The sequence below is a fragment of the Symphalangus syndactylus genome, chromosome 12, assembly GCF_028878055.3.
Source record: "Symphalangus syndactylus isolate Jambi chromosome 12, NHGRI_mSymSyn1-v2.1_pri, whole genome shotgun sequence".
Taxonomy (NCBI): Eukaryota; Metazoa; Chordata; class Mammalia; order Primates; family Hylobatidae; genus Symphalangus; species Symphalangus syndactylus.
This window is the reverse complement of record NC_072441.2, coordinates 39,719,802-39,747,170: the sequence shown is the minus strand read 5'-3', so window position 1 is coordinate 39,747,170 and position 27,369 is coordinate 39,719,802. Positions and strand designations below refer to the sequence as shown.

Below are 27,369 nucleotides of genomic sequence, written 5' to 3'. Positions count from 1 at the left end.
TATCAGAGAAATTCAAAATAAAAAAATAATGAGCCACCACTCTATATACAGACATTAGCCCTTATCCTAAAGTTGTATATATAATTTCCATGTGTCTTCTGCCAGTAAGAAATTAGATTATTGTATGCATTTTAAAATTTTGCACAAAACACATAATGATGTATCCTTTTGAAAAGGATTTATGCTGTTTTCTCACTCAACATTATATTCCTAAAATGTTTATCCATGTTGATACATATAGATCTGGTCTATTAATTTTAGCTGGTGTTGAGGTTTTCTGTTTATTTCTCAGTATTGGTCATTCAAGAGTTTTATTTATTGTGTGAATGCATTTTAGTTTATCTGTGTCCATACTGATAATGCTGATGATTCTACTTTTGTACTTAAATAATACAGCAATGAACGTCTTTCTATATGTCTCCTAGTATGTACATGTGAAAGTAGAATTCCATGTGAACAACTAGAAGTGCTAAGTTGTAAGTTAGGGGCATCTTCAATTTTACTATATATAATAAATTGTTCTCTAAAGTGATTGTACCAATTTATACTATTTCCTGCTGTGTATGTATGAGTTCTTCTTTCCTTACATTCTAGCCAGCACTTGTGGTATTATCAGATTTGACATATGTTTTGGTTAGACTTTTTAAGGTACTGAAATAGTACGTTCTTCTTTTTATGTATTTTGGAGACAGGGTCTTGCTCTGTCACTCAGGCTTACTGCAACCTTGACCTCCTGAGTCCAAGCAATCCTCACACCTCAGCTTCGTGAGTAGCTGGGACTACAGGAACGTGTTGCCACACCCAGCTAATTTTATTATTTTTATGTATAGATTATTTATAGAGATGTGGTCTCCCTATGTTGCCTAGACTGCAAGGAAACCATTTTTAATCTATGTTCTCCAACTTTAAGTTTTATTAAAGATATCCATGGGCATGGCTGGAACCCTGTGAACTATCTACTTTTTAGTGAGAACCTCTGTCTTCCAATTATGTCCTTTTGACTGACTGCACCTTTTAATACTTACATGAAGTAAAAAACTCAGATGCCTTATTGGGACCAAGCAGATAGTATAAGTAAGTAAAATGGGCCATGTATAAGAGACAATAGGGAATAACGAAGTAAAGAGTGCATCTGGATCTCAACAGTACAACAGTTACTTAGTTCTGTCCAATATTCGCCTTTGAGAATGTTTGTCTACATTTGCTAGGTCATCTGAAGCTAGTAATTTTATAAATCTTTTTATATAAAGTATTTATATGTAAAATCTCCAGATTTTTAAATGTTTTTACCTAGTTCAGTTTAGTAAATGCTATAGGCTAAGCAGAATGCATTTGTAGGTTATATTGTTCTGGTGCGCATGGGATAAGCTAAACGAGCCTACTGCATTCACTCCCCTAGATCATGTCTTAGAAAAAGGATTTATCACTTTGGGAGGCCAAGGCGGGTGAATCACTTGAAGTCTGGAGTTCGAGACTAGCCTGGCCAACATGGTGAAACCCCATCTCTGCTAAAAACAAAAACAAAAAAATTAGCCGGGCATGGTGCTCTGTGCCTGTACTGCCAGCTACTCAGGAGGCTGAGGCAGGAGAATTGCGTGAACCCAGGAGGCTGAAGTTGCAGTGAACCAAGATCATACCACTGCACTCCAGCCCAGGCGACACAGTGAGACTCTGTCTCAAAAAAAAAAAAAAAAAGAAAAAGAAAAATGATTTTTTCCTAATAGTTTGACTAGTCTGTGTTCAGTTTCTGTTATTTTGTTTACTGTCTCACAACAGATAGCTCTATTTCATTTTTCCTGCTCAGATTTGATTGACAGTATTAGCTAGGGTTTTCCAGAGAAACAGAACCAACAGGATATAGATATAGATAGATTGATTTATTATAAAGAATTGGCTCACATGATTGTGGGGGGCTAAAAAAAAATCCCACAGTCTTCCATCCACAAACAGGAGATCCTAGAAATCCAGTATAGTTCCAGTCCAAGTTCAAAGGCCTGAGAACCAGAAGAATTGACAGTGTAAGTTCTATCAGAGTCCACAGGCCTGAGACCTACAGCACTGATTATTTAAATTCTATTCCAAGTCCAAAGGCCTGAGAACTAGGAGCTAATGCTGTCCTAGTTCAAAGGCAGGAGAAGACTAATGTCCCAGCTGAAGCAATCAGACAGAGAGAAAAGTTTCCTTTCCTTTGCCTTTTTGTTTTATTCAGATCCTCAACAGATTGGACAGTGCCCACCCACATTGGGGAAGGCAATCTGCTTTAGTCAGTTTACCTATTTAAATGTTAATCTCACCTAGAAACAACATACACTCAGAAATAATGTTTAGCCAAACATCTGGGCACTCTGTAACCCAGTGACCTTGACACATAAAATTAACCATGACAGCCCTCCCCATTGTCAAGTTGACCCCCAAATGCATCTCTTTAAACCACACTTAACCTTCAAATAAAGACAATAATAAGATCATAATTCTGCCTAACATGATATCATTATCCTGCATGTGACCAAAAACTCACTAACCTCTTTTCCAGAAGAGGATGTAAAGTCCTTGAGTGACATTTACTCTTCTCCTTTATAACCTGTAACTTAAATACTATGATGTAAAATTAACCATACTTAGATACTGTTATAAGGTCAATACATCTTATGTTATATGATAAAGAAATGAGAGGCCAGGAACAGTGGCTTACACCTGTAATCCCAATACTTTGGGAGGCCAAGGTGGGCAGATCACTTGAAGTCAAGAGTTCAAGACCAACCTGTCCAAAATGGTGAAACCCTGTCTCTACTGAAAATACCAAATGTAGTCGGGCATGGTGGTGCACGCCTGTAATCCCAGCTATTCAGGAGGCTGAGGCAGGAGAATCGCTTGAAGCCAGGAGGCAGAGGTTGCTGTGAGCCAGGATCGCGCCATTGCACTCCAAGCTGAGTGACAGAGTGAGACTCCATCTCAAGAAAAAAAAAAAAAAGAGAAGAAAAGAACCAAAGATATTTGCTACACACACACACACACACACACAAACACACACACACACACACACACACACACACACACATTCATGACAAAATAATGATGAAATACTCATGACAATTATAGTCTTCGTTTCTGTAACTGGTCACATGGCCATAGCTGGTATTTAAAACTACCTTCTCCACTACCCATTCTTTATTCTGTTTGCCATCAGCAAGCACCTCAGCTAGTTGGGATCTGTACCTGGTGGGGTATTATGAACTGAATGTTTTTATCCTCTGCAAAATTCATATGTTGAAATTCTAATGACCAATGTGAGGTATGAGGAGGTGTAGACCTTGGGAGATAATTAGGTCATGAGGGCTCTGCCATCTATGAACCAGGAAGCAGGCCCTCACCAGATACTGAATCTGCTGGTGCCTTGATCTTAGATTTCTAAGCCTCCAACACTGTGGGAAATAAATATTTGTTGTTAAAGTCACCCAGCCTGCAGTATTTTTGTTATATAGCCTGAATGGACTAAGACATGGGGTGACCCAAACCTTCATTCTGGAAGAATTTGGGCCACTAGTAAGTAGTCCTGCCTGAACTGAGTTGTTGTAATTTTCCATTGACCTTAATCACAGAGCATGGTGATATTAAGAAGTACCCTAAGGGATCTCCTGTATTTTATTCATACTCTTCCTTACCTCCATTGTGAAGTAGTAGTCCCATTTTCCTATGGGAGGCAGAATCAAGCAACATAGCCAACACAGTAACTCCCTTCTTTGCCTGTTGATTCAGGGGCATAAGAAGCCCAAAGTGGCCGGATGGCAGTCTTAACTTCTAGTTCAGTGGAATCATTGTTGTGTGTCCTGGTGGAAGCATTCCTCCTTATGGAACTAAGACCTTTAGTCTGGCAGAGCATGAGCAGAAACAAAAAATTTTCTAGTGGATGACTAGGGATAATAGTGAGTAGTACCACTCCCATTTCCACCCCATGATTCCTGGCCCCCAAAATCCTGGTTATAGGAGAAACAGCACCATATATTGGACACTCATTCAGAGCATATATAGCCTTCTGGAAAGCCTTGCCCCAACCCTGCAAAGTATTGTCACCTAGCTGGCCTTTTAACTGAGTCTTAAAAATGCCATTTCACCATTTTATCAAACCAGCTGTCTCAGAATGGTGGAGAACACAGTGAGATCAGTGAATTCCATGCGCATGAACATTGATAATAGATTGTCTCAGAATGAAAGTGTTCAGTCTCTTACACTTAAAAACCGCAGAAACAAATTATTAAATCACTTCCAACTAGACTTAAGCAATAATATTAGCATAGTGCCTAGAAGTATATATCAGGGCTGTCCAATAGACATATAATGCAAGTCAAAATTATAAGCCACATATATAATTTTAAATTTTCTAGTAGCCACATTAAAAAAGATAAAAAGAAAGAGGTGAACTGATTTTAGTAATATTTCATTTACACCAATATATCAAATCATTATCATTTTAATATGTAATCAATGTAAGCAATCATTAGTTAGCTATTTTACATTCTTTCTATGATAAGTCTTCAAAATCTGGTGTCTTTTACGTTTACAGTATGTGTCAGTTTGCACTAACCACATTTCAAGTGCTCAATAGCCACTTAAACTCATCCATACCATTTAACCTCATCTGCCTCAGCAAACTGTTTAATTCATCTGCCTCATCTGTCAAAGGGGAATCATGATAATACTACTATATCTGCTGGTTGTGAAGATTAAATCAGGCACATAGAAAACACTTAATATATGTTATATATATAGGATCATTAGATAGATGATAGATAGATAGATAGATAGATAGATAGATAGATAGATAGAGATCTGTAATGGTAAAATCATGCTCAATGCATTAGCTAAACGTCAAGTCATTTTTCACGAGTCAATGCTTTCTGTATGCTAATATATATTATCGTATGAGAATCTATCTAAGCAAGGTCTTTGCATGGTAACTATTGAAAAAAGTTTCATTTGTCTTTAAATAAAAGTAGAAAGTAACTGCCTATGATTTAAGACAGGAAAGAGATTATGTTCTTCTCAAGCTTGTTCTATGTTATTCTTTTTGCTTTCTGTACTGTTTGAAGGAGAAATAATTGAGAATCCTTAAAGACAAAGATAGAAAAACCCTGAGACGTGTTCACTCTGAAATGGTGTAACTGATTACCTTCTTTAACATCTTCTAGCAAATCAAATTCATTCCTTACTGAAGCTATTTACTCTACCTAGAATATTCTTCCTCTCTTCTTTGGCTGGCTGGCCTCTTATTATTATCCAGATTTCATATTAAATGTCAGGTGTCAGTCTTCCCTGACCATCTGTGCTAAAATAGGTCTTCTCTTTTATTCTTCTCTTCAGCAATATTACTGTTTCCTTTATGAGCTTATGTCAGAATTTATAATTATTTAACTTTTAATTTAGTTGCTTTTGTCTCCCTGTTACAAGACTTTTTGCCTCAAGAGGGCAGGGTCTAGATTTGTCTTCCTCACTAATGAAATCCTAGCAACCATCACAGTGCCTGGCACAGAATAGGCACCAAATATTTCTTGAGTGGATGAATGAATGATAGGCATGTTCTGTCCCCTTGTGTATTGAGGGGCTTTCAAAAAAGGTAGTTACAGAAATGATTTCTTAAACTAATATATCTACATCAAACAGGTATGAAAACTTCAGGGATTTTATAAAATCTAGTAGAATGTCAGTTCCACATGGACAGCAACTGTGGATTTGAAACTCATTGCCTCCCAGCGTAGTGCCTGTTATATTTTAGGCACTGATATATTTTTGTTGACTGACTGAGTAAATTAATTCTGATATGAAGTCACAGACTGCATAGCTATACAAGGAGGAATTTTACTCCAAGATAACATTTAGGATGAGTTAGAAAGAAACATAGTGATTACAGGTGATTTAAGACCCAGGCACTACAATAGCAATACAATATGTGTGATCTTCTGTTATTTTTTTTTTCTAAAAGGGACCTGTTGGCTTACCTGGAGAAGTTGGGATGACTGGAAGCATTGGCGAAAAGGTAATTTTTTAAAAATTATTTTGTTTTATAGGAAGAAATCTAGGCTAAATTCAAAAGGCAGACTTTCATATGATCTTTTATGTTAATTAGAAATCACTTATAACTTCAGCACATTACCTATACTGAATATCTTAAATATATTGAAATATAGCTAACAGCATGTAGGTTTCTAATTTTTAAAGGGCAGAGTACCCTTTTGATTATAAAGATGTGATCTGAAGAGAAAAGATGGAACAGTCTCTAGAAAATATTATCTAAATCAACTTCATGAGAGCAAGCCTCCTATGAGAGGCTTGAAAGAAAGCAGTTTTTGAAAAAGAAGAATAAGTTACAATTTTACCTTTCTCTCTCCCCATCTTGTGCTTGAGCTTGTTCCTATTTCCATTCTTACTATTTTCTTGAACTAAAATATCCTCTCTCCTTCCCTTTGTTTTTTCAAAACCAAACTGTTGGACTCAGCTGAATTCTTATCTCCTCTATGAAGTCCAGACTCCTCTCATCCTTCCTAATTTCTTCACTTCTTGGACTTAGAATAGTACCACGTAGTCTAAAATTTACTTACTCTCTGGTTGTTTCATCTCTGTTAATATCATGTCTGCAGTGTCTGCAGTTACTGAGGGTAGAATCTAAGTTAAGTTTTTTAAATATCTCTTCTAACTCTCATGTACTACATTCTCAATTACTTAAGTACTACATACTTAATATATACTTACTGATTTTTTACTAACAATGTAACAAAATATGAGTGCAGTTAAAAAATTTTGCTTTATGATTTTTTTCACTCAATTAGTTATTTCTGTGCTGAGTTAAATCTTCTATGCTAAAATGTTGATACTCTTGAGAATTTTAATGTGAATCAGTTTAGTCTTTTTAAGCTGCTATGACAGATTTGATTATCATGATCTTCCAGATTTATTTCTTATGTGTGGTAGGCAGACTATAAAATAAAATTTTCTTAAATGGTTACACAGATTTGTTACATTTTAATGTGCTTTGATACTTTCACTATTCTCATATTTTTTATGTCTCATAAAATAGTAAGCATTTCTTACAAAACTTTAACATGATATGTGCTCACTTTTAAGTCTTGTTTATCCATAATTTGTATTTTCGTCATTTTAATAAGGCCTTTAATATTTTTCTCTGAAAAACATCTTAAGATAATTTTATTTTATTAAAAGCCTAACAATTTTAAGATAAAGTGCCAAATTTGTAAATTTAGAAATTATTGGAAATAAGAATGATGTATGCATGTAAGACATGATTCTGGCTGACAGTTTTTCTTTCTAGGCTTAGCTCAGTCATGACTAATTAATATGCCTCTATGTTACTCTTTTTTCTTTGTTCTCTCAAAAGGGAGAACGTGGAAGTCCAGGCCCACTAGGTCCCCAGGGAGAAAAAGGTGTTACGGTAAGAGCTCAGTGATTTGAAAAATATGTTTCCAAAGAACATAATAAAAGTCAGTCATTCCAGAGATGGAATTGCCTGGGCTGGAATTTAACTGAGTAAAAAATGTCAAATTTCCCATAGAATTTTATTTTTAAATGTTTTATCTCCCAGAATGCTATGTGATACTAAGGTACTCAAAAGCATGTAAATGAGATGGCTTAGTCAAATGATTCTAGTTTTAGGAGAGGAATTTAACCACCACAATTTACTAAAAAAGATGAAGAAAATTCAATTAGAATTCTACATGCTCTAGTTTCTCTTGAGATTGTATAAATCTTTCACCTTTTAAAATTAGAATTCTACTTATTCTTCTACAGCCTATAGTTGATACGACACATATCAGCATTGCCATTCTTCCATGAGTTTGTGGTCATGATGTAGTTTTTTGACATATGAGAGCTTAGAATCCGGAATTCATCTTATTCTCTTACATTTTTAATATAGGAAATAGCTGACAAATTTTATATTTGGGTTGCATCTTTTTAACTTACTAGATAGTTTTCTAAGTATTACAGGAACTGCAGTGAATAATTATTATCAATAAAAGGATCTTCCATACAGAAAATAATACCTTGTGATGGATCTGGTGGCACATAATACTGTCCACAAATTGATTTTAACTAACTTCTATATTATCAGAAAAGTCCTGTAAGTGTTTTGTTTTGTTTTTAAGCTATGCAGTTTCCGGTTGCTGTCAGCTAGGAAATTTAGCATGCCTATAAGACTAATCAACTTCAAGAATCATTACCTCCTAAGGCATTTTCTGAATCAGTGTTAATACCATAAAGTGTGTGGTCCTTCTAAAGTTTGAAATGCTAGAATATTTGTACACATTTACATTCCTTAATTGGAGAGCTCCTGGACCTCTCTGAAAAGGATATAGTTTCATAACCTATATAACAAAACATATATCCATGGATAAGATAACATGATCTTCAGAAAAATGAATTCAATGTTCTCTTCTGTAGTATGTGATTCTGGCTAGCAATTTTCTTCTCTAGGCAAAAATCTTCTAATAAATGGATATATAGTTTCTATGTAAATAAAACTACATAAAAATTTTTTTTATTTCTATGGTCTATCTGCAGAACATTTCCTGTGGCCTTTCATATCTTGGTTACAAAAGAAACATTGTGTCAAATTATCCCTTTTTATTATTGTTTATAATTTACTGGCTTATCTCCAATGAAAGTAATTTAAAGTAATTAATATTTTACTTCTTTTATATTTTCCTTAAATTATAGGGATATCCAGGTCCTCCTGGGGTTCCAGGACCTATCGGTCCATTGGGATTACCTGTAAGTACAGGAAAGACTTTATGATTCCTTCCAGAATGTTTATTTTAATTTAAACTCATATATTGTTATGCTTTATTGTTGGTTTTTATTCAAAGTAAGTCATGTGTAAACTAGTGGAGACTGCTTCTCTCCCAACTATACAAAACACTCTTGAATTTGTCATGATATCTTGGACTGCCTCACCTCTACTTGGTATACAATCAATTTCAGTTCTGCAACCTAAACTAAAATGCTTTGAAGTTTCTTTTGAATAACCACGTGTGAGGAAACAGGACTATTAAGATTAGAAGTGAGACCAATTGGATAAATAAATTACAAGTGTAAGTTTCAACATATTTTTCTGAGAAATTTGTAAATATTATCACAACCAGATAAAATTCATAAAAATATATATTTATTAAACAAAAATTATAGTACTGAAAATATTCCATTTGTTTACAAAAAGATAACGAAATGTTTCCCCTAAATTAATTTTGCTTATCAGAATCTGACAGCTGTTGTGAACTTAAAATATGAAAAAGATCGGCCTTTAGGATCCCCTGAGCAGAACTTTTCTTATCAGTGAAGACTTTTATTATTTGTGAATCTTCTGTTTTAAAAATAAGCCTGATTTTCTAGTATATTTGCAAATATGTTGTTGGCTTTTAAAATTAGGAAGACTAGTCTCAAGAACAGTTACTAATATCTTTAGTCACAGAAAATAATAAATAAATTTGAAATACTAAAGTTTACTTCATTTTTAATCTACCTTGGGTTAATAGATAAATAAATTTTGTTTTCCAGTTGAGTCTTAATTAAAGACTATAGCTATAAAAATAATTCATTATAATTGACTTAATAATAAATAGCAACCTAATCTCCATTGCAGGCTATTTTTATAGCATATTAATTTGGAACATGTTGTCGCATTTTTATAACAAAAAAACTATTTTTATATGATGGGATTGTCATAAGTATCTAGAATAATAGTAAAGAAATATTACCATGATAGCCATTGCTTTTTTGATGGGCCAGGCAGATTAGACTGGTCTGTCTAGCTCAATGGATATCTCCTTCCTCCATCACTCCATATGTGTTCCTGCTGAAAACAACTTGGTCAGTGAATATTAAAAGCTTCTCCATTTTTTGTTCAGGGTGTAAACACCCAGATATTAAATTTGTCCAAATAGTAGAATATTTCAAAAGCAGAATATTGGTAGAGGGCAGCATGATTAAAGCATATTTTTAAGGAAGACTAACCAATTGTAAGAATGTCCTGGGAGAATGATATATGTTATAAGAAAGATTATGGCTACTTTTCTGATAGTATTCTTGTGAATTCTACAACTAATTTTTAAATTTACAACATATAGGGTCACGTGGGGGCAAGAGGACCACCTGGGAGTCAAGGTCCTAAAGGACAAAGAGTAAGTAATCTAAGGAAAAAGGTACATTACCCCCCCAAAATTACTTCGTAAATTGTGGAAAATGTGCAACAAAAATAGCATCATACCTTCTAAAACTCTGCTTAGATCTTGTCAGGTTTTTTCTATTTTCATTATATTAGATGAATGCCCTACGTTAATTGAAATACAACTCATAATCTTTTGTAGTTATAAAATCACACTTTTCTATTTTAATTTTTACAAATATCACTAACTCATATAGAATTCTTCTTTCTTATTCCCAACCTCCAATTCCATTCTTTGAGAGAATGGTAAATGTGAAGATCTTTAAATGAATTATTTCTCTACAGACTTACATAGCAAGGAAACATAACATCATGACAAAATAAAAGCAATAAGTGGAACAAAGATACACAAGATGAATAAGAGCTTATTAATTGTAAATCAAAGTTATTATAATCATCATTGTCTAATAATTATATATACAGAATTAAATAACAAATCTTCATCTCTTTAAGTTGTATCTTAAACATTAAATCATTTTCAAAGAAATAAAAGCCACTATTTATTGCATGCCTGTCACGTGCCAGGCACTCTTTCATATATTATCTCAATACTCAAAACCACCTGAGAGAGAAATATTATATCTTAGATATTATAGTTGAGGGAACCAGGGCTCTCAAAGTTTAAGTATATGGCCTTTATAGACACACAGAGAAATGGCTCAACCAGTATTCAAACCTTAGGTGTGTCTGACTCCAAAGCCCATGCTATTCAATACCATATGGAATATCAGGGAGTATTTTTTAAATTAATTTGGATATGTGGGCTTTAAGGATTCTGTGTTATGCCTTGACCTTACTTTGATTGAAATTTTAGAGCTTATGAAGAAAATATTTTAAAATTCTAAAAATATCCTTTACCTAATCATGGTAAAAAAACAAAACAAAACAAAACAAAAACCTTGCAGTTTTCCAGTTGGCAAATGGGAGAAAATTGTTAACGAATTCCCAGTTTGAAGTAATGACTTTAAAGTCATGTCCTGTGTTTTTCAGTGAAGCTTGAAGAAAGAGAGCAGATTTGCCCTTATTATTGTTTCTTTTCTGAAAAACTATTTTCCTTCCTGGGTTACAGATTTATACTCTATGGTCACATCTCTAATATATTAGCCCAAATGAGATTTAAAATAAAATAAAAAATGATGATAGATGATTTGTACTGCCATTTAGTGGTTAGTACCCTGCCAGCATTCAATATTTAGTTAGGTCAAATGTGTTTATTCAACTTTGTGTTAGTCATAATGGGAAAGTTCAACCAATTTGTGACAGATGAAAAAAAGAAGAAATACTTATTTGTTCCTTTTGTTAATTAGGTAATTTGAGTCCTTAGGCACAAGCTGTGTATCTAAGCACTGTCTTTTCCTAAACCACTTTATGCTGTCTCATTAAGTCATATGGAAAGTTCGTTTGCTCTGCAGTTTTCTAACTTCACCATAATCCTATTACTGTTTCCTGATTTGTCACTTTGTCATCAATTCCTACCTCCCCAAGGATCTATTTTCCTCACATCCTTCAAATGCATTTTACTGATTCTCTCCCGAAATGGCTCCTCATCATTTTTAAAAATTTTACCCAGTATCCAAACAAGGAAGATTTGTTTAGAAACAAGGGCTTTAAAAGAGAGAGAGAGAGAGAGCTTTCTTTACTGAACTACTATTTTAGGTAAACAATGGACACTGGGCATACAAAAAACATACTGAAGACCAGAATATTTGAGAAAGAAAATAGTATTGGGAAGTTCCCTTCTGGTAGCCACTGATATATTCCTATTTTCACTCTTTTCTCTCTTCAATCCATTCCCCAGTAGGGCTGTAATCCCAATACTCTAGACCCATTCTTCCTAATGTTTTCCACTCACAAAAAATGAGAATATTGGTCCAGCCTACTGAGATAAATGAAAAGGGGACCTAGCTGCGGATTCCTGTGTCTGGCCTTTCCTTGCCACCCCAAAGGCTGAGGAGGGCAGTATTTTCAGCATACCTGTAATCTCTTTGTGGAAAATATGTGTCATAGTATGTTGGAGGGAAGCTCTGCCCTAAGTACATTTGCACAGAGACCACACAGAGAATTTTCATTATGGAACTGGTAGTTATACTCTCTTGCTGTTCTGACTGTGAATGATGCTGTTAACATATGGCCATATGACCATCATGAAGGGTAGGACTACTCCAAGGAGTCTGCTTCCTATCTCCTTCTCTCCTGCCCATCCATCCACCTTACAGCTATCTAACATTTACTGATTCCCTGAAACCTGTCAAACACTATTAATAGCATGGGGATTCTAGACTTAATTATCTCTTACATCTAAACCGCATAGATTTTACAGTCTAATGGCTTTTGAACTATCATGCAGTATTGAAATTTTTCCAAAGGACAGGAAAAACCCAAACAAACAATAATGTCCTACCATCTCAAGAAATATCCTAAGTAACCCTGCCTTTTATATAGCTGAAAAAGATAACAGGATTGACTAAAAATATTATTCTTATAGAGATTCTTGGATGAGAAACATGGCATAAACTTTAAAATATTATTACGTATCCTACATACTCTAAGCCTTGTTTCTACCTGCATGTTTAGCTGAAGAATAATTAAATAAAATGAAATAATTTAACATACCAAAGCTAATTAGTATAATACACAAAATCATGTCACTTGTGTAGACAATATAAGCTAGCAGATTCTCTAATTCAGTACCAGGAAGATAGTGGTTTAGCCTCTTGGGTCACTAGAAATCAGCACAACATCAGCTGCACATTGAACTCTTCAGAACTAGGCAACTGATCCCTTGGTATTACTCCATTATACTCCTCTGTGTCCAGCTACCCAAACAGGAGAGATGACACAGAGCAAAGTTAACCTCATCTTTTTTCTTGACCATGAATTGGCAAGGATCATGAGACACGTTTAAGTTTGCACTCTTTCTCTAGAGGGGCAGTATAGAGTCATACAAGTGAGTATTTTTATTCAGACTATGCTGCTTAAGATTTAAATGGGAGGGAAAGATTAAAATAACTCTATTAAAAATATGTAATGTTTTAAGGTTTTCTATGGAGGAAGTAAAATTGATCTGCCTATAGAAATTCTGAAATTTGTCCCTTTCAAGGAAATGCTTACCATAGAGGGGGAAGCAATCCTCAATTTTTGCATTTAGATTCAAAGCTAGATTCAATACCTGAAGCACTCCAGCTGATAAGGCAGAGCTCCTCTGTGGTTTCTTCTCCTGAAATAGTTTGTAACAAGAATAGAATCAAAATAGTTTTTTCCTTAAAATCACTGGTAATGTTAGTTTTCGTTTAATAGAACGTTTTGTTTCAGCTGTGTAAATCAAGAGCCAGAAAAGACTGCTGGGCCTAATTAGTTAGGCACATGAGTAATGTTAACATCATATGAAGTAGTGGTTCTGTAAATTGATCATTTATGAATTTAGTTATTGCCCATAATTCAAGCAGTATTTATTTTATAAAACATGCTTAGTTTATGTAGCTGAGATATCAAATTTTTATTTCTGCTATGAGAACTTACTAATACAGCTCAGTGCAGCCAACTTTAATTTTCCTAAGAATGTAAATATTAGATTTTCTCTTTAGCCAGCGTAGTTACTACAAGAGAATATCCATGAGATATTTTTAAACGGTTATTTTAAAATATAACTATGCCAAATTTAGGTGCCTATTATAATGCTATTTGCCTAACTTTCTTACAGCCTGTCGTAAAGCTTATTTTGTCTTAGAAGTCAAAGCAGACATATACAGTAACCCATGGGATAACTTCTATAACCAATATCAGCGTGAAATTTAAAGATGTTGATAAAGCTAAGCTTTCAGTTAATTAGCTTACTCTTGCTTTAAACAGAGAGAGTACCAAGCTTTCCTAGAGTTCTTCTGCCAGCCTTAAACTCTTAACTAGCAACTTTAGGCTTTATTACCTTTAATTAATATAACTGCATTACTTACACCTTCAGGTTGTTTTTTAAACTAAATGCGGTTATCATCACTGTGGGCACAGAATTTCTCTTTCGTCATTCCCTGTGTTGTCTTGACTTAGAAAATGACATAATAAAGTGAAAGTATTTTTCCAAGTAAAGGGTTTTTTTTAAGGAAGCATTCTTTTTTATTGATACATATTTGTACATATTTATGGGGTGGGTGTGATATTTTGTTACATGCATAGAATGAATAGGGAGCACGTCAGGGTATTTAGGGTATTTCATTCATTACCTTAAGCATTTATCATTTCTATGTGTTGGGAACGTTTCAAGTCCACTCTTCTGGTTATTTTGAAATATACAATAAATTATTGCTAATTATAGTCACCCTACTCTGTTATTGAACAAAAGAACTTATTTCTGTTTCATTGCATGTTTGTACCCACTAACCTCCCTTTATCTCCCTCTCCCATCCATGCACCCTTCCCAGCCTTTGGTATCTATCGTCCTACTCTCTACCTCCATGAAATGAACTTTTTTAACTCCCACATATGAGTGTGTAGGGCAGCCAGAGATCACCTCCAGCCCGCATTTTAGCCCTCAGTGGGCTCTTCAGCAGGATCTGGAAACCAGATTGACATCAGGCAGATTAACAAGAGACAAGTTACAAATTATATTAGTTTTGTGTGTATATGAGGATCTTTACAAGAGAGTGAAGTCTGAAGTGTGCCAAACAAGATGCTTTTATACCTCTTAGACAAAGAGCGATAAATTTGAGAAAAAGTGACAGGACAAAGAAAATCTAGCTAAAGTGGTAAACGTTTCTAGGGAAGTCACTGAGAGATATATTGGCGAGGGGGTGTAAAACAGGTGGAAGATATGAGTTACTTCATTAAAGTGTGTTTATTCAGGTCCATTGCAGCCTTCAATTGTAAGTCTCTGGTGATAAGGGCTATTTTCTCATACTGGTATGGAGAAGGTAGCCCTCCCAGAGGGATCTTTATTGCTTGCTGCATGCAAGAAGAGACAGATCAGCTCACCCTTTTGGAAACTACAATTTCTCCAGTGTTTTCATGACATATTTTGGGATGGTATGTCCTTCATTCCTTCAAGTGAGAACATGCGGTATTTGTCTTTCTGTGCCTGGGTTATTTCACTTAATATAATGATCTCCAGTTCCATCCATGTTCCTACAAGTTATTCCATTGTGTACATATACCACACTTTATTTATCCATTTGTCCACTGAAGGACACTTAGTTGATTCCATATCTTTGCTATTGTGAATAGTGCTGCAATAAACATAGGTGCAAAAGTCCCTTTGATATGTGATTTATTATCCTTTGGGTAAATACCCAGTAGTGGGATTCCTGGTTTGTATGGTAGTTCTTTTTTTTTGAGACAGAGTCTTATCCTGTTGTCTCACCCTATTGCCCAGGCTGGAATGCAGTGGCATGATCTTGGCTCACTGCAATCTGTGCCTCCCAGGTTCAAGCAATTCTCCTGTCTCAGACTCCTGAGTAGCTGGGATTACAGGCACCAGCCACCATGCCCAGCTAATTTTATATTTTTAGTAGAGACGGGGTTTCACCATGTTGGCCAGGCTGGTCTCAGACTCCTGACCTCAGGTGATCCCACCCACCTTGGCTTCCCAAAGTGCTGGGATTACAGGCATGAGCCACCACACCCAGGCTCCATTTTTAGTTTTATGAGAAATCTCCATACTCTTTTCCATAGTGGCTATGGAATTAGTAATAATTCACGTTCTCACCAACAGCATATAAGAGTTCCCTTTGCTGTGCACCCTTTGCTGTGCATCCTGGCCAATATCTATTGATTTTTGTCTTTTTAATAATAGTCATTCTTCCTGTGATATGATGATATCTTATTGTGGTTTTGATTTCCATTTTCCTGATAATTAGTGATGTTGAACATTTTTTCATGTATCTATTGGCCATTTGTCTCTTAAGAAATGTCTGCTCATGTCCTTTCCCCAATTTTTAATAGAATTATTTTTTAACTACTGAGTTGTTTGAGTTCCTTGTGTATTCTGGATATATAGTTCCTTGTCAGATGAATAGTTTGCAAATATGTTCTCTCATTCAACAGGTTGTCTCTTCACACTGTTGATTGTTTCTTATGTTGTATGGAAGCTTTTTCATTTACCATAGTCCCATTTATCTATTTTTGGTTTTGTTTCCTGTGCTTTTGAGGTTTTAACCCAAAAATTATTGCCCAGACCAAGGTCATGGAGCTTTTCCCCTGTTTTCTTCTAGAAGTTTTATAGTTTGAGTCTTCATATTTAAGTCTTTAATCCATTTTGGGTTGATTTTTGTATATGGTGATAGATAAGGGTTTAATTTAATTCTTCTGCATCTGGATATACAGTTTTCCTAACATCATTTATTGAAGAGACCATACATTCCCCATTGTGTGTTCTTGGCACCTTTGTCAAAAATCAGCTGGCTATAAATGTGTAGATTTATTTCTGGGCTCTCTTTTCTGTTCTATTCATCTATGTGTCTGTTTTTTTACTAGTACCATGCTGTTTTGGTAACTATAGTTTTGTAGTATATTTTATTTTATTTTATCTTTTAAAGATGGGGTGTCACTCTGTCACCCAGGCTGGAGTGCAGTGATGTGATCATATCACATTGCTGCCTCAAATTCCTGGGCTCACATGATCCCACTGCCTCAACCTCCCAAGTAGCTGGTTCTACAGGCACATTCCACCATGACTGGCTAATTTTTAAATTTTTTGTAGAGACAGGGTCTTGCCATCTTACCCAGGCTGATCTTGAACTCCTGGGCTCAAGTGATCCTCCCTCCTTGGCTTCCCAAAATGTTAGATTACAGGTATGAGCCACCACACCCAGCCCAGTAGTGTACTTTAAAGTCATGTAGTGTGGTGCTTCCAGGTTTATTCTTTCTGCTTAGGATTACTTTGGCTATTTAGGCTCTTTTTTGTGTTCCTTATGAATCTTAGGATTTTTTTTCTATCTCTGTGAAAAATGACATTGGTATTTTGATAGGGACTGAATCTCTAGATTGCTTTGAGTAGTAAAAGTATTTTTTAAATGTAAAACATAAAATGAGTGGTTATCATTACTATATGTATTCCTTAATTTTAGAGGGAGTTCCTTGATTTGCAATACCAATCAGCACTTTACTTGTGAATGTTTAATATTCATTTTGTAAACTTCTAAATTTCAAGTCCTCTCTTCCAGCCTGAATTCACTTACTGACAGGATTAACCTCATTTCTTTTTAACATTTGAAAAAATATTATAAACTTAATAAAGCACAGTCGTTCAGTCTTTGTACATTTAGACATCATGGGAGTCAGGCTACTCACCTAACATCTAAGACTTCAGTTTCTTCATCTTAAAAAGTGGGATTTGGACTAGTTCAGCTATGGCAGTAGGTGATTTCTGTGCCCAAACAAGAAACTGGCAATTATGAGACTTACTCCAGCTAGATGCAGCCTTTTCTACATGTATCTAGGCAGCCACTTAATCTGATTTTATCCAAGAAATGAAATGTGTTTTCTATCTTTGGACCAAACAATCTTTTTAAATAAAATTCTAAATATACAACTGTGTGTCCAGGGGCCTTTTGAAGCTTAATGCTTATGGCTGCCACTGCGTAAACTTCGAATGACTTCTAACTTTCTAACTCTCTATCACTAGCCTTGGAGATATCTGCTTCATTGGGCTTGATCATCTAGAGTCGAACTCCTTATCTTCCACCACTCCTCCCTCTCCACCCTAAGCAAACCTACATTTCTAATTTGTTTTCTATTGATGCTGTTATCTTCTACCAATTACTCAGTAATAAAATATCAAAGAAATACATAGCAATTCTAGGTTGTAAAGGAGTTTTAAGGGCCCAATTAATTACCAGTGGACACATTTTCAATTTAGACCTTACTTGTTTTTTATAGTATTTTAGAATGTTGACCACTCATTCCTTTTCACACTCTTTCAGCCTTCTTCTTTTGTTACTCAAAAAAAAATTAGCTGTGTTTCTCTCGGAGCAAAAAGAGGAATTAGGCATTGAAGGTGCTAGAGAAAAAGAATCAATACAGACGGCTGAATTTCAAGATCATCTTGAAGGTTGAGGGTGATTATTAGAGCAAATTCCTGAGGGACCTTCATGCTTAAAACTTGAGTCATCCTTTGAACATTGTTCTTTTTTCATCTTCGGTTACTCAATTATTGAATATTCTAAGCATGACCCCTCATCAGAACTTTGCACTTGCTGTTTTTTCTGCTACAGTGATCTTCCCCAAATTATTTGTGTAGCTTGCAATCTTACCTCTTTTAGGTCTCTACCCACATGTCGCTTTAGAGAGACTTTTCAGGCCACCCTATCTGAAATAGTCCTCCCCACCTTGGATACTCTCTAGTTCTTTGTTTTTCTTCATTATACTTAACTACATATTTTCATTTTATAATTTAGTTTTATGTACTTATTTGCTTGTTTATGAATTCAGGGATTTGTCTCTTCTCCCTACCATGTCCTCTGGACCTAAAACAATGCTGGCTTATAGGCACTCAGTATACATCTGCTGAATGAATAACACATGTTAAAAAAATACTGATCTATGAAATTAAGTCCATGTTCCTCAACTTGATCTTCAAGGTCTTGCACAGTAAGACTGTAGTTCAGTTTTTCAGTCCTTCATTGGAAAATAGAGCAGAAAGAAAGTTGGGAATAGATTATGGAGTACCTTGAATATAGACTTAGAAATTGTAGGGCCAGAGCTATGGCTTTATCAGGATCAGTGAAGCTACAGATCCTCCATGAAGTGTGTGTTCTGTCCAAATCCATGAATGTGCCTCAGAGGATAAAGGAATGCAGTTACCCTAAGAGTTCCCAAGAAGAGAGTCCTATTATAGTAAATAACTTTTAATAATGTAAAGCTAAACCAAAGCTTATCTCAGATGGGATACAAGAGAAGATTCTGAAGCCTAAAGGACTCCTTCAAATCTGTATGTTGTCCTGGGAGATTTGTATCACCGTTCTGTATAGAAATCTTCAGCATCAGTTTTCTGCCAAATTATTTATAAGTAAACTTCAGACCTTCACCTTATAAGTCCCAGTCTTCTTTTCCACACTTACATCTTAATATTTCTCAACATGTAATCAATAGCCTAACCAAACAAACTACTTTTTTATTCTTTATCTGTTTTCATGCCTCTATATTTTTTTCACATACTATCCCTCATTGTAGAGTTTCTTCTATTTTGAATAAGTCTATGAGAACTTGACCTCCAGCTACTAAAAATATCTTTATTCCCATTACAAATGTGAAGGTTGTCCCCCTCTTTGAATTCTTGTTTTGGTCTTTGGCATGTCTTATCTCTCTATATATTATTGTCTTTTGTATATTTGTATGGTAGAGAAACTTTCTCTCAATTATAAATCACCATAACACTTCATATAATTCCTTTTCCACAGGTATTCAGTTAGAGTCTGTAGAATTCAATCAAGTCCCTGAACAAGGACTTTAAGATCTTCCAAAGAAAATTATAATTTAATGGAAGACTATTCTGTCATTTTATTATAGAATGATTTTGCAATGGCTTTTTTGCAACTAATTATTGAATGAACACTGAGAAGTTTTAAATTTATACGAATATTTTCAGTAGTATTTTCTCTACCTTTTCTGTGCCCCTGCCATCTCCCAGTAATTCCTGACAAGCAGTTGCATAACAGGTACAATGCAGTCAGCACTCATTTTCTTTCTTTCTTTCTTTCTTTTTTTCTTCATTCCAGCTAAACTTTATTTCTTTTTTTCTTCATTCCAGCTAAACTTTATTTCTTTTTTTTTCTTCAATTTTTATTTTAGGTTCAGGGGTACAGGTAAAGGAGGTGCAGGTTTGTTACATAGGTAAACATGTGACGTGGTGGTTTGCTGCGCAGATCATCCCATCACTTAGGTATAAAGCCCAGCATCCATTAGCTATTCTTCTTGATACGCTCCCACCCCCCAGGCCCCCTGACAGGCCCCAGTGTGTGTTGTTCCTCACCATGTGTCCATGTGTTCTCATCATTCAGCTCCCACTTATAAGTGAGAAAATGCGGTGTTTGGTTTTCTGTTCCGGCATTGCTATCATTTTCTAATAATGTAAAGAGAAGAGCACCATTTAAAAATATTAAACTTAAGGAGACTGTTTAGAGAAACAAATCCAGCCACTTTTAATTTAGAGTTGATTAAGAACAAATTCTGGCTGGCTGCTGAGTGAACAAAATACCCAAATAACACACCTATATTATAACCACCTCAACTACTGTGTTAGCTATTTTTGTGCTCATTTGACTTACTATTTGTCATTAAATCTTAAAAACATGGGCTGATTCTCCCATGCAGATAGGTTGAGCCATATACCCAGCTGTATTATTTTCTGTTGTCAGGGCATAAAATCAACATTTTGGCCGCGTGCCGTGGGCGGTGGCTCATGCCTGTAATCCCAGCACTTTGGGAGGCCGAGGCGGGTGGATCACTAGGTCAGGAGATCAAGACCATCCTGGCTAACACAGTGAAACCCCGTCTCTACTAAAAATACAAAAACAATTAGCCAGGTGTGGCGGCAGGCGCCTGTAGTCCCAGCTACTCGGGGGGAGGCTGAGGCAGGAGAATGGAGTGAACCTGGGAGGCGGAGCTTGCAGTGAGCCGAGATCGCGCCACTGCGCTCCAGCCTGGGCGACAGAGTGAGACTCCGTCTCAAAAAAAAAAAAAAAAAAAAAAAAATCAACAGCTTCATCTGTGAGGACACATAACAGTTAAGAAAAAAAAAGGAACATTTCAAATTAACAACAGGATATTTTTTTCACCTCTAGGGACCAAGAGGACCAGATGGTCTCTTAGGGGAACAAGGTATACAAGGTGCCAAGGTAATCATTGATTTTTCTCATTTCATATGTAGTTAAATTTTATTGAGCCCGTATGTCCTACTGGTCTAAAAAATGATATATTTCCTTACAAAAGTATGGTTCTAAATTTTCTGTTTGTCTAAGCATGAAACACATAAAGTTTTTACTACACACACAAGATGTTTTGTTTTCAATATTGAACTATATACTTACTGTCTTTTTTGTATGTGAGTATATGCTAGCATATATAAGACCATAATTCACATTCTTACTAACTCACCTGGCTTTGATACTTTGTTAGGGTGAAAAAGGAGATCAAGGAAAAAGAGGGCCTCATGGTCTTATTGTAAGTAATAAAACACTTCACATTAAAGATGAACACTTTAAGTCTTTTTTGTTTTTCTTAGTATGATTAATCTTTTCAGAGGGGACTACTTGACTCAAGCATTTTCTTTCTCGTGTAGGGTAAGACTGGAAACCCTGGAGAAAGAGGAGTTCAAGGGAAACCAGTAAGTAATTTAAAAAATCACGCTATGAACAATTTTTATCTGCATTTTTGGGGGAGAGGGGCTGCTCAAACAATGTTTGGGGGATTTTTTGACACATAAAAATTATATATATTTGCAGTATACAATGTGATATTTCGATGTATATATAAATCATGAACTGATTACCTTTATCTGCTTTATTCTCTAATACAACTATTGTTTAGTATTCAGTATGTTGAACTAAAAGAATATAAGTTCTTTTTCTCCTTTAATCATTGGGTCATTGTTTTATTTGAGCAAGTTGCTTACCTATCCTGGGCCTGGGTTGTACCTATCCATAACTGGTGGTTATAACTGTTACTTTTACTTCACTTTAGTTATGACAAATTAGTTTTACTATAAAACCCATTTCAAAATAAAATGGTGTGACATATAAATATAATGAGACATTAATAAAGCTAACATAGTAAGTAACTTTTTTCAGGCCTCTTGCTCAGTTTTCTTTTAACTCAACTTGAATTCCTTTTAGGCCTTTGGAGTATAGAGCTGTATGTGTCATCATGCCTTCCCATGGCACAGCTTAAGAGTTGTTAATATTTTATAATACTATTTATTTTCCTACCATCAAAAATCTTACCAGAATTATACATTTTTTCCCCTGAGAGGCAACAAGTTCTATGGTTATCATCACTAAGTAAGAGGAAAAAAATGTTAAAAAAAGATTTACCCGCACATGCATACTTACACATAAACACATAAGATAGTACGTGTATATGAGCACAGAAGCTTAAGTATATGGATATTTTTACTTTCATTCAGAATTTTAATTTTTAATGATGACATTTTGATTTGTTATATACACATACATGTATAATATAAAGTTATAAAAATAGATAATATAAATAGATTGCAGCTCAGGAGACAGAAAAGGATAGAATAAAAATGTTTTAGTCACTATAGTATTAATAATTGTCTACGTAGTAAATGTCACTGCATTTGCTTGTTCCTTTTTGAAATCTGCTGCCCCCTGCCCGCTGTTTCCCACAATTACATTGTATTTAACAGTGATCCAACTTAAAATACCAGAGACCTAAGACAGAAAATAAATGATTATGTCTGGGAAAGAACTTGTGTGTGACATTGTATTATTGATTAACTTTATCCTCAAAGAATATTACTTGAGTTTTAATATTCATCATCTGAGTTTCTATTATATCAATATAAATGGTGTTTGTATAGATTATGACTACTTTGCTATACTTTATACAGTGCCAATACATTGCAGTGAGTGGAAAAGTTTGGAGGTTAAGTTCATCCCTCTCATTTAAAAAAAAAAAAATGAGGCCCAGAGAAATAAAATTACTTACTCATTTTATATTCATTGATGAGCTGAAAATGAAGGTAAAATTATAGGTCATTCATTGTTGACCTTCCCAAGTATTTTACCTTCATTTTTAGCCCATCAGTGTATACTTGTATAAACGTGATATTTTATGTTTGACTTTCTCAATTAAATCAAAGATACTAGAATCATTTTGTAACCTTACCCTGGTTTGTAACCTTACCCTGGCAAACATGTCTCATAGACTCCTGGAAGAATTAAGTCACCTTAGTGCATGACATGGTTAGACATTAAATATGAATTTATAATAGTTATTGAGGTTTACTTAGCTCTATACCTACATTGTCTCCTTCTCCTTGATCGAATTGAGATCTTGGAGAAGCTGGGAAAAATCAATTGGAAAAAGCCAAACAAGCCCCAAAGATTCACTTGATCCTTCAGCACAGTCTTAGTGTCTCTAATCATTTATGCACTATCAACAAACAGGCAGTGCTGTATGTTAGAAAGATCAATTTGAGGGCAGATTGACCTTTTGTCTAGTATATGCTCCTAAAAACCATATAACCTTGTTTAAATTGGTTAGGGCTGGGCATGGTGGCTCATGCCTGTAATCCCAGCACTTTGGGAGGCAGAGGCAGAAGGATCTCTTGAGCCCGGGAGTTCGAGACCAGCTAGGGCAATGTAGTGAGACCTCCATCTCTAAAAATACATATTTTTTATTTTTAAAATGAATTTTAAAAAATGGTTGGGATAAGAGCTGTAAGACCCTCTCCATCTCTAAATTTTCATAATTTTAAGCCAGGAATTAAATGAAAACTGGCAACACATAGTGCTCTGGTAATCCAGATAACTAGTAAAAGTATATTTGTCTGTGGGCCAACACTGTTTCCTATACAATACTTGCCTCCCATACATCTGACTCAAAAGAAAATCAGGAAGAAAGACCACAATCCATTGTGTTATTAAGGTGTTAAGGCCTGGATCGCTATTTTAGGTTCTCTAAATAATATAAAAACTATCATAACTCATACATTACTGAGGTTTTTTTTATCTAGATAGTCTATCAGTTTGTGAGATAGGGGTGTAAAAAATCTCCAGCTATAATTTTTGTGTTTCTCTATTTCTGCCTTTAATTCTTTCCAATTTTGCTTTATGTATTTTTAAATTCTATTGTAAGTTTATTCACATTTATAATTATTATGTCTTCCTGATCAACTGATCCTTTTTTTGTTAAAAAATACTCTTCTTTATCTCTGGTAATACTTTTTACTCCTGGTAATACTATTTGTTGTGAAGTATACTTTATCTGATATTAATACTAATACAAAGTTTCTCCATCTTTCTTACGCTTCCTGCTTACATGACATATCTTGTTCCTTAATTTACTTTCAACCTATCTGTGTCTTGATATTTAAAGTGAATATCTTATAGTTGAACCTTGCATCTTATTCATTCTGACAATTTCTGCCTTTTAATTTGAGCATTTGTTCAATTTCAATTTAATGTAATTATTGATATGTAATTGATATGGTTAGATTTGGGTCTCCCATTTAATGATCTGTTTTTCTTTGTATCCTTTTTGTTGTTATTGTTCAATGTCTTCTGTTGGCATTGAATAATTTTGAGACTTCTATTTTAATCTGTCTGTTGGATTTTTAGCTCTATTTCTTCTCATTATAATTTTCTATGGTTATTCTAGGTCAAGGGTCAGCAAACTTTTTCTGTGAAGTGCCACAAAATAAGTATTTTGTGTAAATCTTAACACAAGTTTAAGAAACTTGCCAACAATATAGGTCCATTTACTAATACTTTTTTATGCTATAATTGTTTTATGTATTACATCTATATATATTTTAAACTACGCATTGCAAAGTTATAATTTTTGCTTTAAATAAAATATTTTCATGATGTAAATGAAATACTTACTTTAGAGATGTTTAATGGGGAAATAATGTTTATCATTTACCCACATATTTGCCATTTCTGATGCTGTTCATTCCTTTCTGAAGATTTGTGTTTCCAAATGGTGTCATTTTCCTGTAACCTATAGAACATCCTTTATATTTCTTGTAGTAAAGTCTGCTACTACATATTTCTGTTGGTTTTTGTTTATGAAATGTCTTTATTTTTCCTTTACTTTTGAAGTATAGTTTCACTGGATATCAGATTTTAGGGTGACAGAGTCTTTTGGGGGATTTTTTGTTTTCATTCAGCACTATAAAGATAACTTGCCATTTTCTTTTGGCCACCGGTATTTCTGATAAGTAGTCCACAGTTATATATATATATATATATATATATATATATATATATATATATATATATATATAATTATTCCCTTGCATATAATGTATCATTATGTTTTATTGGGATCAATCATATTGGAAGTCATATATTGGTTTTGCCACTTACTAGCAGTCCTGACTTTGTACAAATTACTTAACTTCTCTGGGCTTTAGTTTCCCTATCTTTGATGTAGGAAATCTTTCATAGTTATAACAAATGTATAACAAATGATATTTATTATGTTCCTGACACAGGCTCTAATAAATAACAACCAAAATAGTCATTATTATCCTCATGATCATCATTATCATAGTTACTGGGTTGAAGTCATAGAGAAGGGAGTTCTAAAAAGCCTTAAAGATAATGTTTATTTTATTCCAGCTTGTGCTTTTCCTCTTTATCCTCAATAAAAATAGTCCACTTAAATTATTTTGTAGCTTTGCAAAAGAGCTTTTATGCGGTATCAACAGCATTAAAAGTACATGATAAGCTTGATATTATGTCTAAACATACTTTACAAAGAAAATTGGGCAGACATTATTTAAAGTTCTGAAGTTTTCTGTATATTTCAGTTGGTCTACTAGGCATGGAGAGATTCCTTATAATGATCCTGTCTCTTAATTAAGGAGCCTGGAGTAAATAGGCACCATATCATTTACATGACTGAAACGGCCTCAACCAGATGGGAGTCCATAATTTTACATATTTCCCTTTCCCTAGCCAGAGAAACTGAAAATAGCGTTAAAGATTATAACTTAGAAGATCGTGTGTTGCTAAGAACTTTGAATATCTTTGCTTCTAATTTAACGTCATATTTTTATACCTTTTAGTTTTTAAGGTAAAATGGTATTTGTGATTAGCTGTATAGTTATCAGCTTTCCCAAGGTCAATAATGTAGAAGATGCAACTTACGGCCAGGCGCAGTGGCTCACGCCTGTAATCCCAGCACTTTGGGAGGCCAAGGAGGGTGGATCACGAGGTCAGGAGATCGAAACCATCCTGGTTAACATGGTGAAACCCTGTCTCTACTAAAAATACAAAAAAAAAAAAAAAATTAGCTGGGCATGGTGGCGGGCACCTGTAGTCCCAGCTACTTGGGAGGCTGAGGCAGGAGAATGGCGTGAACCCAGGATACAGAGGTTGCAGTGAGCCGAGATCATGCTGCTGCACTCCAGCCTGGGCGATGGAATGAGACTCCGTCTCAAAAAAGAAAAAAAAAAAAAAAAGATGCAACTTACAAAAGGGTCAACATGTTATGTATTGTCAATGGTCATCAGTGCCTCTCATACAGTAAATTCTCAATAAATCTTTGACTGAGTCAGAGAAGATTCAGAATTTGGTTTAGTGTTCTATCTACTTCCTATCTGAGATGCTCTTTTATGGTATTACAAAGAGTGTAAAGATGGGGAAAAAAGGAAGTTACAGGTCCAGTATGGTTATTTCTGGTTATCTAGGTTCCAAGACTCCTGTGCCTTGCCAGGGTTTAAAGGCATAAGTCATACTTATTAACACATCACAAGGACATTATTATTTTTGGAAAAAAGAAACTTTATATGAATGTTAAACCTATAAAGAAATTCAGATTTAAAATAATTTTGGATAATTATTTTTCACAATATAGGAGTGAGGATTAAATAAAAATAGTGGTAGACATAAAGAACTCCTACAACTGAAAAATAAAAAAAAAACCTGATGGAAAAATGAGCAAAGGACTTGAATAGACATTTTTCCAAAGAAGATATACAAATGGCCAGTAAGCACATGAAAAGATACTCAACATCACTAGTCATTAGGGAAATGAAAATCAAACCACCATGGGATACTATTTCACAAACATTAGAATGCTGTTATAAAAAAAAAAAAGAAAGAAAATATGTGTGGCCAAGGATGTGGAGGAATTAGAACCCTTGTGCGTTACTGGTACAAATTTAAAATTGGGGGACTGCTGTGGAAAACAGTTTGGTGATTTGTCAAGAAGTTAAACAGAGAATTACCATATGATCTATCAGTTCCACTTCTAGGTAGATACCCAAATAATTGAAAAAAGGGACTCATACAGATACTCACATACCCATGTTCATAGCCACATTATTCACAATAGCCAAAAGTTGGAAGTGATCCATGTTCTTTGATAGACAAACATGTAAACAAAATGTTGGGATATGCATACAGTGGACCCAATCTTAAAAAGCAGGAAGTTTTGACACATGCTACAACAGGGATGAA

General features: G+C 34.7%; 1 protein-coding gene across 1 annotated transcript in view; it reads left to right on the top strand.

The window, feature by feature from the left end:
- The window catches only part of COL24A1 (collagen type XXIV alpha 1 chain), a 486,748-nt gene that overhangs the window by 317,550 nt on the left and 141,829 nt on the right, over positions 1-27,369 (top strand). The window contains exons 27-33 of the mRNA XM_063624268.1: positions 5,978-6,031; positions 7,388-7,441; positions 8,725-8,778; positions 10,131-10,184; positions 20,995-21,048; positions 21,329-21,373; positions 21,492-21,536. Of these exons, the coding sequence (XP_063480338.1) occupies positions 5,978-6,031; positions 7,388-7,441; positions 8,725-8,778; positions 10,131-10,184; positions 20,995-21,048; positions 21,329-21,373; positions 21,492-21,536 (360 nt within the window). The remainder of the gene's footprint in view (positions 1-5,977; positions 6,032-7,387; positions 7,442-8,724; positions 8,779-10,130; positions 10,185-20,994; positions 21,049-21,328; positions 21,374-21,491; positions 21,537-27,369) is intronic.